This window comes from Podarcis melisellensis (genome assembly GCF_964234715.1).
Source record: "Podarcis melisellensis genome assembly, chromosome: 10".
NCBI lineage: Eukaryota > Metazoa > Chordata > Lepidosauria > Squamata > Lacertidae > Podarcis > Podarcis melisellensis.
In genome coordinates, this window is record NC_138542.1 from 29,905,248 (window position 1) to 29,924,286 (window position 19,039).

At 39.6% G+C, this 19,039-nt stretch overlaps 1 protein-coding gene across 4 annotated transcripts in view; it reads left to right on the forward strand.

The window, feature by feature from the left end:
- USP15 (ubiquitin specific peptidase 15) overlaps positions 1–13,646 on the forward strand; it is a 53,156-nt gene extending 39,510 nt beyond the window's left edge. For 2 of the 4 annotated variants that reach the window (XM_081928007.1, XM_081928009.1), the window contains 12 exons: positions 651–875; positions 2,826–2,909; positions 3,003–3,097; positions 3,582–3,773; positions 4,618–4,733; positions 6,013–6,312; positions 7,151–7,221; positions 7,771–7,886; positions 9,521–9,670; positions 10,703–10,806; positions 10,898–10,986; positions 11,764–13,646. In XM_081928007.1, the coding sequence (XP_081784133.1) occupies positions 651–875; positions 2,826–2,909; positions 3,003–3,097; positions 3,582–3,773; positions 4,618–4,733; positions 6,013–6,312; positions 7,151–7,221; positions 7,771–7,886; positions 9,521–9,670; positions 10,703–10,806; positions 10,898–10,986; positions 11,764–11,949 (1,728 nt within the window). In that variant the 3' untranslated portion in view covers positions 11,950–13,646. The remainder of the gene's footprint in view (positions 1–650; positions 876–2,825; positions 2,910–3,002; positions 3,098–3,581; positions 3,774–4,617; positions 4,734–6,012; positions 6,313–7,150; positions 7,222–7,770; positions 7,887–9,520; positions 9,671–10,702; positions 10,807–10,897; positions 10,987–11,763) is intronic. The other 2 variants (XM_081928008.1, XM_081928010.1) reach the window with 1 other exon arrangement.
- The last annotated feature ends 5,393 nt before the right edge of the window (positions 13,647–19,039 follow it).

The window sequence follows — 19,039 nt, forward strand, 5'->3', positions numbered from 1 at the left end:
TCCGGAGACACTTCCGGGTCACGTGGCCAGCGTGACATCGCTGCTCTGGCGAGCCAGAGCCGCACACGGAAACGCCGTTTACCTTCCCGCTGGTAAGCGGTCCCTATTTATCTACTTGCACCTGGAGGTGCTTTCGAACTGCTAGGTTGGCAGGCGCTGGGACCGAGCAGCGGGAGCGCACCCCGCCGCAGGGATTCGAACTTCCGACCTTTCGATTGGCAAGTCCTAGGCGCTGAGGCTTTAACTCACAGCGCCACCTGCGTCCCTATTTCTTAGTAGTATTAGAATGGCTTTAATATAGAAGAGAGACACAATCTAAGTCTGGGTTACTCTGCAGCTGTTTTATTTCCTTGAGACTTTTCTGTATGGAAAACATTTGGACGTTTCTCATAATAAAAACTCCAGATAATTGGGAGGTGGTAAATGCCATATCCCAGCTTTCTGCTAACTTGAGGAAGCCCTACCATTCTTGCCTTTCATGGTGTTTTCTAATGCCTTTGCTTAAAATAACTTGGCCCTTCTAATTCATGTGGTCCCTGTCGGTTGGTGCTAATCATTACACACTCATGCGCTGTTCAATACATTCAAGTGTTATAAAACAGTTCATGGGGGGCAAAAATACATTATTTCAAACATTTGCTTTTACTTAGGTGGTTGCTGAAGAAGCTTGGGAGAACCATTTGAAGAGAAATGATTCCATCATTGTAGATATATTCCACGGACTTTTTAAATCAACCCTAGTATGTCCAGAATGTGCTAAGATCTCCGTAACATTTGACCCCTTTTGTTACTTGACTCTTCCACTACCCATGAAAAAAGAACGCACTTTGGAAGTTTATTTAGTTAGAATGGATCCACTTGCCAAACCTATGCAGGTAAGAAGTATAGTATTTACGCATGTTCTGATTTTCATGGTCTACTAGGGAATAAATTGTAATTTGCTTCTTTCAGGTGAATTAAATATACCTGCCTTATGTAACCGTTCCATGCTCCTCATGGTAGACATGTGTACTCTGCCTGTACTATCTTGAATAGCAGCAGAGTTCATGAAGCCCTTGAAAGCAATGTTTGACCAATATTTTGTTTCCTTGCTTTTAGTGTTTAAATTGTTCTAACTTTATTCTCTAATCCCTGGCATTTTGTGTTTGGGTTTCTGTTTTGAAGTTGTGTACTAATTATAATTGCACATTACAGCAAAAAATCTTGCAGCTGATAAAGGAAATTGATATGTCTGCTTATATTATGAAAAAGAACAGAAGAAATGTAGCAGGTGTTCTGAGTCAGGCCCCTTTTGATTATTGTTAGGGCCCAATCAATTCTTGTGTTGATCGTAGTCTGTGTTAGAAACTGAGATACGAAAGCTAGGCGCTAAATGGCACCTTAAACCTAGGTTATGGGTGCAAAAATGGAACGTCTAGGCACACTTTTCTTTATAACTATAATAGAAAGCTGAAAATATTATGTTCATTTTTCACATGGTCTAGTCTTTCTCATGCCCACCCCTGTAATATTCTTAAGAGGGTCTCTTCTCCAGTCTTCAGAGAGTAGCTGGAAGTGCGGAGGCAGAAAGAGGTCCTCCTTTCCTTCCACTTCACAGTTTTAATCTGAAATCTTAGGCCCAGACCTCAGAAATGGCTTGTGCTAATGAAATTCCCTGTTGCAAAACGCGCCTAGAGCAATGGGAGTTTCGAACACTGATCGTAGTTGTTCAGTGTGTATGTATCTCAAACCTGCATCGTTTGCCTGCGTTAAAAAATTCTGCTGCCATAGTCACCAGATACAACCATTATAAATAGTGCAAGCTAAGTGCATGTTTGTTTATTTTCTACGTTGATGAATATCTGCTTTTGTTCATTAAATTGACTTGTTTGACATATAATTTCTCAAGTAGGCAGAATTTATAAATAGACACACAATGAGGCTGGATGCATAAACACAAGCAATAAAAAAGGGTGTGGGGAATTGCCAGGTGATCTAGTAGATGATAGCACTTGTTTATAAGTGAAATCTACAACGAAGAAAGATGGTAATGCTTTACTGCAGCCTGGAAAGGAGCTGGGTGTGTTTGGAAGGCAAGTAAGAAAATGCAAGTTGGAAGATGACAGCTTTGAGATGGGACATGGCCTGCTCCTTACATCCGAAATGCAACGTTACAGTTGTCCCCTGCAACACGCACACAGGCTATCAGAGATTGGTGTCCTAGGCTTCTGGGTGACCCTCACCTCAATATGTCAAAGTCAACTGAGCTCATAGGCTATGAAAATGTATTTTTAAGGGGAAATAATGTGGTGATTTATAGCAGATCAGCTATCATTTCTTGCTATATGGAGACCTTAGTTGCACCAAGTGCTAGGTCACTGGAAAGGTGGAAATTATTTTGGAATCTCTGGTTTTCCACAGTAGAAAACTGAGTTTGGCTTAACCAATAATCTTCCAAAATTCGAATATTAAAAAGAAAGTAAAAATCAGCACTTGGCATTTAGCAATGATGCCTCTTAGTTTGGCTAAATATAGGTTTGCCTGCTTAATCTGTGGTTGCTCAGTAACCGATTGTTCATGAGATCCTAGGAAATTTCCTCACTAGTTGAACCATTTGGTTCTAATCTAAATTCTTTCCCTTTCCATGTGTGGAATTAGACTCTTTGAAATTTGAATATAAACGTCAGCTTTATTTATACTGGCAAATCTCAGCTAGATACGTTTCTTAGGGCACTCTTCCTTCTCATAGCCAATCTCATAGTCACATCAATGTATAAAGTTGGAAGTTATATTAAGTTGCCTTTCCGCTTTCTTATTAATGACACTCTTTGTATTTTATTTTTTAGTATAAAGTAGTAGTTCCAAAAATTGGAAATATACAGGATCTCTGCACAGCATTGTCAACTTTGTCTGGGGTGGCTGCAGATAAGGTATGATGCTGAATGGACAATTGTAGATCATGTTTAATGTTGTCTGACTTCCTAAGCGAATTCAAGTGATAACGTATTCTATTTCTTTTTTAGATGATAGTTACTGATATATACAATCATAGGTTCCATAGGATATTTGCAATGGATGAAAATCTGAGTAGTATTATGGAGCGTGATGACATTTATGTGTAAGTAGAAAACAAACTTAATCTAAACGGTATTCCGTTTGTCATGAATTTCATGTGGTTTCGTCTACTAAATAATAATAATGATAATAATTTATTATTTATACCCCACCCATCTGGCTGAGTTTCCCCAGCCACTCTGGGTGGCTTCCAATCAAGTGTTAAAAACAATACAGCATTAGATATTAAAAACTTCCCTAAACAGGGCTGCCTTCAGATGTCTTTTAAAGATAAGATAGTTGTTTATTTCCTTGACATCTGAAGAGAGGGTGTTCCACAGAGCGGGCGCCACTACCAAGAAGGCCCTCTGTCTGGTTCCCTGTAACCTCACTTCTCGCAATGAGGGAACTGCCAGAAGGCCCTCGGCACTGGATCTCAGTGTCCGGGCTGAACGATGGGGGTGGAGATGCTCTTTTATTGACTGCTTGGCAAAATTGTGTGATTTATGTCACTATGTTTAATTGTGTGGGTCTGTATTCTGCCTTAGATTTGAAATTGGCATCAACAGAACTGAAGATACGGAGCAAATTGTAATTCCAGTTTGTTTGAGGGAGAAGTTTCGGCACAGCGGTTACAGCCACCACAGTGGTTCCACACATTTTGGTCAGCCTTTCCTTATAGCAGTGCCTAGAAACAATACTGAAGATAAGCTGTACAATCTTCTGCTTTTGAGAATGTGGTAAGCGTACAAGAGAAATGCTGGGAATGCACTCCTAATTGCGCTAAGAATGTATGTCATATATTTGGACATTGCTAGCCTAGACCCCATGAAGGAAATGGAGGGCTGTGTTAGGTCACCTGGATGCCAGAACAATGCTAATGTTAGCAGGGATGATCACAATTGAAAAAGACCTTTGATCCTCCCTGTTTACCATTCATTACACTCCTGATACGTTAGAGGGGGCAGGGAGGGATAACAAAAAACAGTAAAGAAGTAAATAGTCTGAGCATATGCAGATTCACTTTAATTCACTTTAATCCAATCTCCATGATGGCTTAAGGAGGTTGCTTCTAGTGCTTCTCTGCTAAACCCATTTACTTTGGAATAAGCATCATTTTGTTGCAGACAATGATATATTTTAAAAGTAAAAACAATAAAAGGGGCATCTATAATTATGTACGCTGTTTGAATTGTTTTGGATGGGGTCCTGGGCTTTGTAGCCCTGGACTTTGGCCATAGTTGCACAACCATTAGTGTCACAATTGTGCCTGATCCATTTTATTTATTTTTCCTTGCAAATACACTAACGAGTTAGAATAAATGTAAAATGTTTCAGAAGGATAGCTTGGTATATAGTAAACTCTTGTGTTTCTACAGTAATAGCAGTTATTGTTCTCTTACACAGCTTCATGGAAGAGGAGCACTGCTCACATTGAGGATGGGAGGAAAGTTATATTGTGCATCACCTTGTTTTGTTTTGTCTTAAGATGTTTCACTATTTGTTACGTGGGAAAATGCTGAAACTTTTTATTAAAATATATATTTTTTAAAAAAATAATGTGTAACAATTGATGTGTTCCAGCCGATATGTGAAAACGTCTACTGAAACAGAAGACACCGAAGCATCCTTGCAGTGCTGCAAGGACAATGGTATCAATGGTAATGGCCCAAATGGAATTCATGAAGAAGGATCCCCAAGTAAGACCTGAATTATCAATAGCTGCCTAAAACTTTGAAAGGTGCTCTGAAACCTGCCTTGATTGTTGTAAACCTCCCATTAAATCTCTAGCACTTTTGGATCTCAGGGACCACATTACAGAAACAGACAAAACACTTGTGGTGGGGCCATATTTCTTGCGTGTCAAGGCCCCGAGCCCTCCCCCATTTGTTGAATAATAAAACACATGGACACCAGTATTTTAGGTTAATGGGCTAATTAAAGCCACAACTTTATTGGTTACAGAATGCAGAATGTGAGTGGCATTGGCTTAGGCATTGGAATTAAACCGACTATACCTGACTCCTGCCCACCATGCAGGTAGTCTGGTAAGGGTCAACCACCAGTAAGGGGAGCCCTGTTGATGTACATCAACTAAGAGCTCCCCCAGGGTCCCTGATGGGGTCGTGGCATGGCCCTAGCCCATACCCGGGCTTCGGATGAGATCTACTGCCCCGGATCCCTTTAACGGAATACCCTTAAAGAGGAGAGGCAGGTGATGGCCACAACCTCCCCTACTATAAACCAGGTTTTACCAATGCCTAACCGCCAAAACCTACAAAGTTGTGACGATTACTACGAGGTAGGCGAAAACAACATGGCTGGTGCCAATTTGCCAAGTGGAAAAATTTCTACCAGGCCCCCTCAACAGGGGACCAACCAAGGTCCATAGCAAGGCCAAGATGTTGAACGTATGAAAAAAGGGTGGAAGGGCGGGAGATCCACTGAAGCAGGAACCAAGAGGGAGAACCCCCAGCTGCGCGGTTGCTTAAATATGGTAAGCCACGCCCCCTGGCTGACCGGATTAGTCAGCCGGGGGCGTGATGCGGCTGGGACTCCCCTATAATGAGGGGGGACTGCAGCGCCCCCGCTGTGCACGGGGAGAGTGTGTGGCCTGCCTACAATACACCCCCCCCCCAGGAGGGGGAGCGTCCTTCACCAAGGACAATGGGCAGGTGTTCAGTCTGCTCTGGAGTGAGGATGAGACTGTAGCAGCTTCAAGCAAGAGCGAAGTACAGGATATTAAATGATGCCCAACTTTTTCTGTAGCAATTTTAATAGCTCTTTGTGAGGGGTGGCAGAGCCAAATTGTGCTTAGCAATTTTATGTTTTTTCCCACAACTCTGGTATATGCCTGTTAGAGTTTCCCTGTAGACCAGGGAGTTTTGCACACTCCTATCTATGGTTCTGCATTAGAGTGCCTCCTGTTCACTAAATTCACAACGATGTGAGATGTGTAACGTTCTGTGTAAATGACAGGCGGTGCCGCTATATCCTCCATCCCAGGTGAAATGGAAACTGATGAACAAGATGATGAATCCAGCCAGGATCAGGAACTTCCTTCTGAAAATGAAAACAGCCAGTCAGAAGACTCTGTTGGAGGGGACAATGATTCCGAGAATGGATTATGCACAGAAGACTCTTGCAAGGATCAACTTATAGGGCACAAAAAGCGATTGTTCACATTCCAGTTTAATAGTTTAGGCAACACTGACATCAATTATGTTAAAGATGACACCAGGCATATTAGATTTGATGACAGGCAACTTAGGCTAGATGGTAAGTTGTTGTTTTTAATAGTGGGGTAGCTTTGATTCTACTCCATTCTGTTAACATTTCCTGTTAAAATGTTGTATGTATTTTGTTGCTTTGCTGTTTATTTTTATCCTTTGTTTTGGGGCAAGCTCCTGAATGCTGATTACAATAAAAAAAAATCAAACTATCATATAATAAAATGGAGATAAAATTGAAAATAGAGAACCAACAGTAAAATTTTAAAAAAAAGCTTGGTGGAATAAGGAAGTCTTTAGGGACCACAGAAAGCCCGCAAGGGATGGGGCCAAGCATGGTTCTTGAGTAAAAACCCTTTTTAAAGATAGAAACATTACAGAATAAAAGCAGTTTCTGAGCTGTCTTCAAAGACAGTCTTGCATATAACTCGTTATATCACAACATTAACACATTACATTACCTCTAATCTAGAGATTCCCAAAACATGGTTGGCTGAGGTTTGGCTACTGTGTCTTAGTTTGGTTGCAATTGATACCTAAACTGGATACAGTATATCAGATGGGTGTGTATGCAAACTTGGCAAATGGTTAGCAAGTCTTGGCCCTTTTAGACAGTGTTCTAGAGATGACTATGTACTGTTAAGTACCTACATTGTATCTAGCAGGTACAAAGCCCAGGGCAATGTTCTAAAAGGATAAAAAACAAAATTGCCTATGTGATTAAAAGAAATGCAGAACAAAAATATTCATGAAGTAACTTTTTTTTAAACAAACTCATGTAAGCCACTTAATATGTTTGGGTTGGTACTTATAGGACTATTATTCTAATTATTATTTATTAAAATAAATACAGCGTTTTTAAAGGAGGTTTCTACTCTTCTGTTTAGAAAGATCTTTCTTGGCTTTGGATTGGGACCCCGAATATAAAAAGCGATTCTTCGATGAAAATGCCGCTGAGGTATGTGATTTTTTTGTACAAAATAATAATATTCTGGTTGAATTAAGGAATAGGCTAAAATGGCCATCCCTAACTCAGAGACGGGTACCCTGTTCAGAGGTGGGTAATTGGGGGTATCCAACTCAAGGGCCACAACTTGAGAACTCAAAAGGGTTTCAGGGAACGGAGCTTATTGAGCTGGTAGCAGAGAAGATTCTTCCCTCTTTTTCACTTTCACCTTCTGTACCAGCATAGTAAGCTCCTTCTCACCCAAACCAGCAGAAATCACTTTGCACCACCACCTCCTGTCATTCGATTTTGGGGGTTGTCCTAAATGCTCACCCCCAAATCAGACAAATTCCAAAACAGGGCAAAAGGACACCAGGCCTAGGGAAAGGTAAATTCTTTCAAAATAATTTAGCATAGTTCAATATAGGGAAAATTTGTTTTCCATTTGGGTTAACTTTTCCAGATTTGGGAGCTTGTAGACCTTGTTTTATAGTAAGACAACATCACTAAAATGAGTTTTGTTTTATTTGTTCTCTTAACGCAAGAAATACTTCTCTTTAGGATTTTGAAAAACATGAGAGCGTGGAATATAGACCTCCCAAAAAGCCCTTTGTGAAATTAAAAGATTGCATTGAATTGTTCACAACAAAGGAAAAGCTAGGTGCTGAAGATCCATGGTAAGAGCAATTGCTTAATGAGTTTGAATGGGTAGACGGAAAGGGGTTAGAGGGGGGAGATTGCACAGCACTCATCAGGTTGTATCCCTGACTATACAAGATGCGCAAATTTTACCCCAACTGTAGTTTCACGTCCTGCTCTAAAGAGGGCTAAGCCTCAAGTATGGGGCCCCCTACTAGGGTCATTCCATATCAAGTGATTGAACTTTTTTATCTTGTGTCATTCAATTTTCTTAATATTTTGTACACTTTTTGACTGATCAAAACTCAGTTTAAATCTAAAATTTTATATTTTAAAAAATCTCATCCCATTTGTGAGTTATGAGGGTTTGAAATTTCTAGAAATTGACAATTTTTGCCTTGTCAGACTACAGAAAAACCTTAAAAGCTCAGCCTAGAATTGAGATACGTCAAAACTAAAAACACCAATCTCTTCATGGGCTTTAATATGATATGTCACATGATGGACTTACTTTAAAATTTACGTTTAAGTGACAAAAATTAACATTATAAAAAGGGATTAAAAATATGATTAAAAATTTCAAAAAAATGTATTTGTTATTTAATATTTCTAAGAGCTACCGGCAAAAATTCATGTTCAGATCTCAATGGGATCACATTTTTAAAAAAAATACTTTGTACATACATGTCTGCCTTATTGGGTTCTATTTAGGATAAATTGGAGTAAACTATTTCTTCTGTAACAAGACTTCAAAGTATAATATCAGTTACATTTCTTTAAAAAGTTACTCAATTAAAAGGTATCTGAAAAGCTAGTCAGGCTTTTCTTTTTAAAACGTGTACCAAAGTCGAGTGAAAGCTTGCTATATTGCATGTTAGAATTAACACTTTGAAAGAATTCTTGCTAGGAGAGATGGGTCCACATATTTCTTCCATTAGCGAGAGAAGTGAGGCAAGAAACACATGAGCCTAAGTCGTCTTCTTTTTCTTAAGAAAAAAATTTGAAAATATCTAAAGGGACATATGTGCCTCAAATTCGTAAAGACTTTGGTCATAAATCCAGCTTACCCCGTGTGTTTTTTAGCCCTTGGACAGTATAGATATGCTTAAGAGCTAGAGGAACCTTCGCTAGCTTGATGCCTTTCATATGTTTTGGACGACTCCCATCATATTTACAGGGATTGACAAGAGTTGTATTTCGAAACATCTGGAAGGCACCAGCTGGCGAAGGTTGAGCAGAGCGAATATGCAGGCCAGAAATAACTTATGTCTGAAGAGCTAGGATTAGTCATTCATTTACCCATCACCTTTTCTGTAACCCTATTAGGAGTGGTAAAGCATTCTGTTTGCATAGGCTTCGGAAGAAACAAAAGCAGGGGATCTCTCCAGATCACACTGTTAATTAGTATCATGAATTTAAATAAGTAGATGTTTAGTTTATTGAGTATAGGCCCTAAATCCGGTGTGTGGAGCATGTGTCCTAGGACTCCCAAACCCCACCAGCCTCTGTCAGGATGTAATCTGGAGTGCCACAGCTTCCCAGCCCCCGATCTAAAGAATACCTTCGTATTTGTCAAGATGAGCTTTACTCAGTCATGGAGAAGCATTAATGACATGGTGTTTTAATTTCACTGTGACGCAAAGCTTTGACTTGAAATGTGTTTTTCTTGTAGGTATTGCCCAAATTGTAAAGAACATCAGCAAGCTACCAAAAAACTAGACTTGTGGTCGCTGCCACCAGTACTGGTAGTGCATTTAAAACGTTTTTCTTACAGCAGATACATGAGAGATAAGTTGGATACTTTGGTTGACTTCCCTATAAAGTAAGAAAACCATATTTAACAACAATTACATAGTTTAGTTTTTTCTGTTTTGTTTTGATTTATTTATTTAATTTATTGATGATGTAGGCTTAACTCACTGTGAACACAACAAAGCATTTTCCAGGTGCCCTAAAAGAATAATTTGCTTAGCATAAGTTGCATTTGCCTTGCTTTACGCTCAAGGTTACTACAGCTAAGACATTTTCTGTGCTGTTACATAGCTTTCATTGATGTTGCACAACCTGCTCTTCACTGCTCCAAATTAAAAATGACCCCTGTGTTTTCTTAGCAGTGGGCTACCATGCTAATTAGTTTCTGTCCAAACAATTCCTCAGATACTAATGTACGGTCCTATCATTCTAATCTTAAATACATTTTCAGTTGTGACTTCAGTAAGGCTTGGAAGAAAGTTCTTATTGATAGTGTTGCCTAGAGTAAAAATACTCCTTTAAAAGCTTTCTACATGAATGAGCTGTTATTACTTGAGGATTGCTTGATTTTAGTTATTTAGTACATTTCTATCTTCCAAAGAACTTGAGGTAGAATACATTGCTCTCCCAGATCCCAATTTTATATTCACAACATCCTGTTGAGATAGGCTCAAGTGAGCTTCATGGATTTAGCTCAGGCATAAGCAAACTCGGCTCTCCAGATGTTTTGAGACTACAATTCCCATCATCCCTGACCACTGGTCCTGTTAGCTAGGGGTGATGGGAATTGTAGTTCCAAAACATCTGGAGGGCTGGAGTTTGCCTGTGCCTGATTTAGCTGTTCTTTCTAGTCCTGGTCTGACACTCTAACCACTAAATAGGCTGGCTTCTCCCATTTCTTCTTTAGCAAGGGCCCCCAGTAAATATAAGTGTGTATGAAAATGCCTTGATGAATACGTACCAGTTAAAAGACCTACATTTGTTGCTTTGCATAAGGTTTGGAGTGAGTGCTTTGTCTCAGTTGTGTTGAAATCAGATGTAAAACCTGCAACCAGTTATTGAATATAAATCCAGAATTAATGAGATACTTTCTTTGAAACAGTGATTTGGATATGTCGGAATTCCTTATTAATCCAAATGCTGGGCCTTGCCGCTATAATTTGATTGCAGTTTCAAACCACTATGGAGGAATGGGTGGAGGGCATTGTAAGTAATTTAGTTTGTTCATAATATAATACATTTTTTATTGTGGCCTGTTATTAGCACTTTAAGGGAAAATATTCTTGTCCTATCCTAGACACTGCTTTTGCAAAAAATAAAGATGATGGGAAATGGTACTACTTTGATGACAGTAGCGTGTCCACTGCATCTGAGGAACAAATAGTGGCAAGTATATTTCATTTTCCTAGAAACAAGACATAACATGGACTTGCATATATATTTTAGTAAGAAAATAATTTACAACAGGGATAATCAGGAGTTAAATACGGATCTCTTGGTGGATTTCTGAGCAAGGGTTTCTGACTCTCAACATAATAATGGCAATGACAAAATTACTTCCCCACCCCACCCACATTACATTTCTGAAATGGGAATTACCAGAGGTGGGGGTTTTGTGTGGAAGAACTGTGAGCTCAGTTCTATTCTAAACTCAGAACAAATTTCTGATTGGTCCCAGGATTATTTTTTTAATCTGAGAGTTGAATCCAACAATTTTTTACACACAGTAGGCCTGTCAAATAATGGCATGACATAACTCATTTCATTGAGTCTACTCTGAGTAAAAGTTGCCTACAGTTGGTTATATTAAAAAAAGAGCAAAAGAGCTCCCACAAACCTGAAGTCTGCCCACCCCGATTTACAGTGTAATTTGAAATAGCAGTATGCCAAAATGTTACGTACTTAGTACTTTGGCTTGAAGAACAGCCTTGGAAATCTAGAAAGGCTTACCAAATGAGTACTACGTTCTTCAGTAGAAAGCAGTTGCGGAAAGGCTTAATGATGTCAGTTCATAAATACCAATACGAATTTGGGTGACGTAGTGAAAAACAGTACAAATAAAGAATCCTTTCAGTGAATACCATTGTTGGCTTTCTGGGCCTTGGTTTTTCAACCTATGAAAATGGAGATAATACTAAAACTTGGTTGTTCCTTATTTTGCAGTCCAAAGCAGCATATGTGCTCTTCTACCAGAGACAGGACACAATAAGTGGAACTGGCTTTTTTCCTCTTGACCGGGAAACTAAACAAGGTGCTTCTGCCGCCACAGGCATCCCATTAGAGAGTGATGAAGACAGTAATGAGAATGACAATGATATAGAGAATGAAAATTGTATGCACACTAACTAATGGAAGACCTAGAAGCCATACAGAGAAAAACTTTCTTGTGGGAGATACCTACTAAAGCATTGAAATTACCCACCAAATTAAAAATAAAATCTGAGATGGGAAATTTCAGATGACAGAATGTAAATCCTTATTACATTTTAACTTGTGCAGTACTTGAAGTGAAACACAATGAAAACGTTAACAGAATTTGTCTCCTATTACCTTTACAATCTTGTATTCACAAGCTATATACGTATAGGAAATCACAAATAAACCCCTTTAAAATTTCTGCTGCAGTTTGGATGAATTATGGATTTTTTGTTTCGGATGCGAGTTATTATCAACAATTTGTGGATTTGGTTTTTGTGTAACACCACAAGAATATTACTGCCAAGCCTTTATTTTTGGATAGGTGTGTCCATATACATGTAACAAACTTCAATTTGCCTAGTATATGTGACCAATAAGTGCAGCAGTATTCTTGCAACACCAAATTTTCAAGTTTATCCCTGAAATAAACGTTGATTAAAAAGCAACTTAATCATGATAGAAAATAACTTGGAAAAGGTGTTTTAACCTTTTGTGGTATAAGTAAACTTCCAGAATATTATGTTCATCTTACTGCTGCTGTGGAACAGGTTCTGGATTTCATGCTGCATTAAGGAATTGAATTTTTCAATTAAATGTAAGTATCCCTCATTGCTTGTTGGATCTACTTTGTAAACATAATTCCTGTTACCTTGCTTATAAGATGTGCGTAATTTTAATCTGGTGTCAGTCCAAAAATTTTAATTGTGCTGTAAAAGTCCCCACCCCACCCCATTTTTGGTAGTTTGGCAATTTTGCAAACTACATGCCGTGTAATAGGGTCCGATTTTTAATAGTATACTGTATTCATAGTAACGACTGTGCATCAAGCTTAGATGACTTTTCCATATAACTTGCCTTCAAATTGTTAATGGGCAACTGGTTTAAAGGTAGGTCTGTTAATTTTCATGTGCGTTCTTGGTGGAATTCACCATAGCCTTACATCTTATCTCAAAAAAGGTAACTTTATTATAGAAGATTTGGCATTTGCATGTTCAAGAGTCAGAACCTGTACAGTAAGTAGATAAAGCATACATACCTTGAATTGGATTTTAATTAACTGTGTTCAAGAAGTCTGGGATGCCAAAAATAAGTGTAACAGTTTGAAACATTTTTTATTTTATTTGCTGCTTTCCCTTTGATATAGTTGGAAGAATGTATTGTTGATTCATATACAATACTGCCTTTGACAGGAACTCCCTAAGTGTGGAGGCCCACTTCACATATCTACTACCTGAAGTCCCACCATTGTTAAAAGCAAAAAGTATGATCTTCACTTGAACTAATCAAATACAATAAGTTATAAAATTGTGTATTGTAAATAAAGTTCACTCTGTGAGTGCACATTTTGGTAAATTATTTATTTATGTTAGCATTTAAAAGTTTAAAATTGCATTTGACCAGGATAAAAAAAATTAGGTTTGTGGACATGGCTTTGCTTTATACTTTGATATTAAAAGCTGGTGTTTCATCCTGGTATTTTAAAGCTGCTTTCTGTTTTTTTAAATGTAAGCTTAGCCTCCTGCATGACAGAGGTTAAAAAATTGTCTGCACTTGAGTTCACTTGGGTTTACATTTGAAATGCGCATGTTTTATTTATAAAAATTTCAATAAAGCTATTCAAGGCCTTATTTAGTCTTTTCATTTTTCTTTTACTAGGAAGTTTTTGGTAATGGATCACCACATGTTGTCAAATATATTACCATGGGTTGTAAAAAGGACACTGACGATATAAATATCTAGTTCCTCCTGCAGGGAACTGGATAAAAAAATACCTAAACTCTTCAGAATGCATAGAAAGGCTAAATAACTGAATGGTCCCCATGACAGAAGCACTGGCAGTGATGTAGGGTGGAAAGTTTTATTATAGAAAGACTAAACTAGAACATTTTACTACTAATTAGTTCTCCAAGTACCTAAGTTATTCAAACATTCGCTACTTCCACCCAATATAATAAACTTTTTTTTTAGAAAAAATATCAATCCAGCATGTTATGGTTGCTCAGCCTTAAAGGGGCTGTACTATAACCTTTAGAGTAAATTTAAACTTCCACAGTGGTTAAATAAAAATACAAAAGGTCGCTTATGTCTTACTTTTAGTGAATTCCACTTGAAGATATTCCTTATTTATCTGCATAACTGGTCTATTTTTTATTGTTTGTTACATAAATATTTATTACTGAAGTTTTTTAGAGAGTGTGATTGTGTTTTCCTTTTGACGGGCTTGATTTTTTTATTATTAGGGACAGTACACACAGCCAGCTGACATGTGGACTCTACATGTGGGTGGGACACAGGAGTCCTTAAAACTTAAATCACGATTGTTTGCTTTAAATTGGGGAGTGTTTAGATTAAATAGGTGTGTGGTCCTAAAAATTTGTATACAGTTTTTTTGTTCTTTAGATTCTACAGCTGTACAGTAAACTGAATCTATTTGTAACAAAACCTTGAGGAGGATGAGTGTCTTCTACCCAGATTCGATGAGAGGTATATTTTATATTGTGTATAAAAACCACACACTGTATTTGTTGGGCATAATATAATAGTATTTTCAGGTTTATTAGTTCTTTCACACCCCTGAACAATACTGCGGTCCAAAAGACATATCAGGATCCCCAATTTAGAGTGGAGCTAGTAGGATAAGATACAGCAACACCCATGCTGTCTTATTTGACTTGTAATATTTGAAAACAATTGTGCTGCTATGATCATTGTAGTAACATCTAATTTTCAATCACTTACCTTTTTGCCTGTGTTATTAACCATTTCATCTGTATTATTTTTTATCCCTGTTATTGCCTATGATCAATACAGGAACTGAACTGAAAAGAACCAGAGGTACTCGTGAAAACACTTTGCATCAAAATTAAGCTTGAAATGGAACACATATTGTATGGGTAACTTGTGGGCTGTCAATAGAATGGGTACGACTTTGTGGGGGTAGCCAAAATCATCTACTGTGGTTCAGTCCATTGTAGATAAATCAGTGAGAGTCTTGGGGCATAGTGCATGAAAGCAGGTAACACTTTAATCATTTTATCATATCCTAGGTGATAATATCCCGACCATATAGATGTATGAGTTTGATTGACCCAAAATTTACAGAGCTGTTCAGATCCCAAATAATAATTTTGGCTGTATTTGACCTCTAAAATGAGGTAGTACAAGTAAGGTACTGTACTAAGAACTATCTTGAGCCTTATCCCTTTTGGCCTGTACCACAAACTTCTAATAGCTGCTTTACTCTTGGATGTCACCTACGCTTTGCTTAGTGACATTTTCCCTCTATTCATCTCATCAAACTCAGTTATCACCTGCTCCTCTGTCTCTTTGTCAGACCCGGTTCTTGGAGGGCTCATGTATTATGATCATGAACATAAGGTCTTGCTAGGTCAGGCTATTGGGTCATCTAGTCCGACATGCTTTTCCCGCAGCGGCCAACCAGATGCCTATTGGAGGCGCCAAAGCAGGACCTGAGCACAACAGCACTCTCCCTCCTTGTGATTTCTTGCGACTGATGTTCAAAAACATACCGTTTCCAACAGTGGACGTAGAACATAGCCATCATAGCTAGTATCCATCCATTGATAGCTGTATTTCTTATGAATTTATTTAATCTTCTAAAGCCATCTAAATTGGTAGGCATCACTGCTTCTTGTGGGAATGAATGCCATAACTATACACTGTGGAGAAGTATATGCAACATGCTGCTGCCTGACTTCAGCCCTTTGCACGAGCCTAAATGATCAAGAAAATATTTCAAAGCAATTTTCAGTAGTACTGGAAACTAGAAATGAGAGAAACAAGCTGTTGGGTTGATCATGAGATAAATGATGAAGTACTAGTTTGCTATAGTATAAAGAAAGCAGGTGGCGCTGTGGGTTAAAGCCTCAGCGCCTAGGACTTGCCGATCGAAAGGTCGGCGGTTCGAATCCCTGCGGTGGGGTGCGCTCCTGCTGCTCGGTCCCAGCGCCTGCCAACCTAGCAGTTCGAAAGCACCTCCGGGTGCAAGTAGATAAATAGGGACCGCTTACCAGCGGGAAGGTAAACGGCAGATGCAGCTTTGTCACGCTGGCCACGTGACCCGGAAGTGTCTCCGGACAGCGCTGGCCCCATGCCTCTTAAGTGAGATGGGCGCACAACCCCAGAGTCTGTCAAGACTGGCCCGTATGGGCAGGGGTACCTTTACCTTTACCTTTAAAGAAAGCAATTTGAAATTCCTAATAAGCCAAGTGTCTCAAATATTTTACATCTGTATTTTAGCCCTCTGTATGAGGCACAACTGAGGTATCTGGAGTTCTCGGAATCCTTACAGGAAGAGAGCAAATAACATACACAGATAGTTTTAGAACTTGGTTTAAGTAAGGGGTGGGGTAGCTATGGTCCTACAGATATTTCTGGGATCAGACGTCCATCAACAGGATGAGCACTACAGATTCACCACCACTGGTTAAAGTGTTTTAGGACTAGCTTAATTTTTGAATTTTCTGGACCAGTTTTCTGTGTATGCCATGTACCCTTGCAGTGCACTATTTCCCATTCCTATTCTCAGTCCATAGCATACTGTAATCTGGATGATACCGGTTGATCATTTGGTGGGCTAATGTGTAGATACATTGGTGGATTTTACTTGAGACTGAAGCTTTTTGATCCCTTGGGATCTCAAACAATGCTAATTTTAATACAGTGAATACTTGGTGTTGTTTTGTACTACACTTTATCAAATTATCTCAGGACACTTTACAATAGCTTAAAGCAGTGGTTTTCAACCAGTGTGCCTTGGCACCCTGGGGTGCCTTGAATGATGTTCAGGGGTGCCACGGGCAACACTGGCCTCTGTCCCTCTTTCCTTCCCTCCCTCCTCTGATGCCCTCTTGCATCTCTGCCTCCCCAAGGCTTGTACAGCTGTTTGTTGCATCAGCCCTGGCTACAAGCTCCCCAGGCGAATGGTGCCTCTGGGGCTGGCCAGGGGGTGCTGGTTGCTAGGAGCTGAGGTGGCCTCAGAGTAAGCAAGCAAGCTGGTGAGGGAGCCCAGCCCGCCAGCCCTTGCTGATGGGAAATGAACAGACAAGCGGGAGGGTGGGCAGGCAGGCGCTGTTCTGGTCTTTCATGTGCTTGCTGTGTGCAAGGCCTGCCTGGGAGCTGAGTGCCTGCTGCTGCCACTGCTGCCTCCCAAGATAAATCGCTGGCCTCATGTTCACCTTTGGCCAGTCTCCACTGCACTACTAAGGCTGAGGGTATCCTCTTTCCAGGCCCCTGTGGGGCAGTGTGAGGAGGCACCTCACTTGAGCAGGAGGTGGGACAGCTCAGAGACCAGGGGCGGCAGCAGCAGCAGCTGCCCAGAGGACACCCAAGGAGAGCAGGCTGAGGGCACACTCCACAAGGGTGTTTGAAAAATGGTGAGAACCAGCCGGCTCTGCAGGCAAGGGGTGACCTAACTTGTTTCTGAGTCCCACAGGGGTACGGCAGAAAGAATGCAGTTGGTCAAGGGAGCCATGGACTCAAAACGGTTGAAAACCTCTGGCTTCAAGTAATTACATATACAGTTGTTTTAACATTGCACCTTCTTATAACTTCAGCTGTTCACTACCAACAAAGAGTTCGCTAACTCATTTAAAAGTTAATCCAGTCTCTTTTATTTGATGTGCATTAGTTTGTATTTTCGGCAGTATGCATTCTTAATCCAAGAAAAAGCCAGAAGCCAGTATTCTAGCTGTACTGTGTATTTCCTTATTACTGAAGTACTTGAGTGTATTCTTACCTCAGCATACATTTAGGATTGGATTGCAAGGTACAATTAAAGGCAATGTGGCAGGATATTGTAATTAAAATATTTTAGAGGCTACGTATTTTGAGCATGTAGCCATGTAGCCATGCTAAAGGCAAATGCTTTAATCAATCATGTGCATAAATGTAATCTTAATCATGTACATGTCTTACAGTAGTGTCACAATGACATGGTGGCTCTTAATATGTTTTTCTTAAGTCCTCACCATGCCAGTATTATTGAGCTATTAGTTTAACAAGAGCCATATTTGAATAGAACAAGAACTGAAGAGTCAGTAGCACTTCCTCCACTTACAGCTATGACTTGATGCTCTAGTCTAGTGCTGAAAGGAGGAGAGGTTTTGGCAGAGTCCACAATCCTCTGGCCCAGCTCCTGGTTTGTAAGCTCTGTTCATACTGGTGAGGAGATGGATAAAGAAAATCCTTTACTCCCCTCCACATCCCCTGGTGTTTTCCACACCTTAACACAGCAGTATATTTTCTCTTGACGCTAATGTACACTTGCCAGGAAAATGTAGGAAACCCTAGCTCTCTGCTGACTGTATTTCTCTACCGCACGTTTTCAAATATGTGCTCATGACAATTAGACTATGTTTAGAGGACACTTTAAGCTGTGCAGCTAAACACGTAATGTGGGATGCATCACTCTTGTCACAAGCTGAAAGTAAATGAGGGTGCATAATAAAAAGGAGCCTTAGGAACGATTGCAGGCTAGCCTGAGGCTCTGTGAGGCAAATTGCTCACCTAGGTCTGCTGCCGATTGCTCATGAAGAGATCATATGGCTCTTTCTAGATTAAGCAACTTTGGCAATGTTATAATCTGTTTCACTAAGTACACATTGTAGAGCTGTAGTATATTGGCATACGGAATGTGTATCTTAAAATGAGGGACAGCCGCCAACTTCCCCTCTAAAGAAGCAAGAACTGGAAGCATGGATACTAATATCAGTAAATGCACCTCATGCTTAAGCAAAATAAACAAAACACCCAGGAATAGTATTTATAATGCTTTTATCTCACTTCATAACCCTGGGATGCTCTCCAAGCAGCTTACAAAAAACAATTCTCACAATAAAAATGTTACTTAAGAAATGCCACTACAGGGTTACGCAGGTGGCTTTTCCTGCATTCAAGCTTGGCCTTCATTCGTGTTTTCCGATGTAAAGGAAGAGGACTGAGCAACTGGATCTCATTCTACCCTTGATGGAGGCAAGCTTCTCCTGCTGGCATCTGCCAA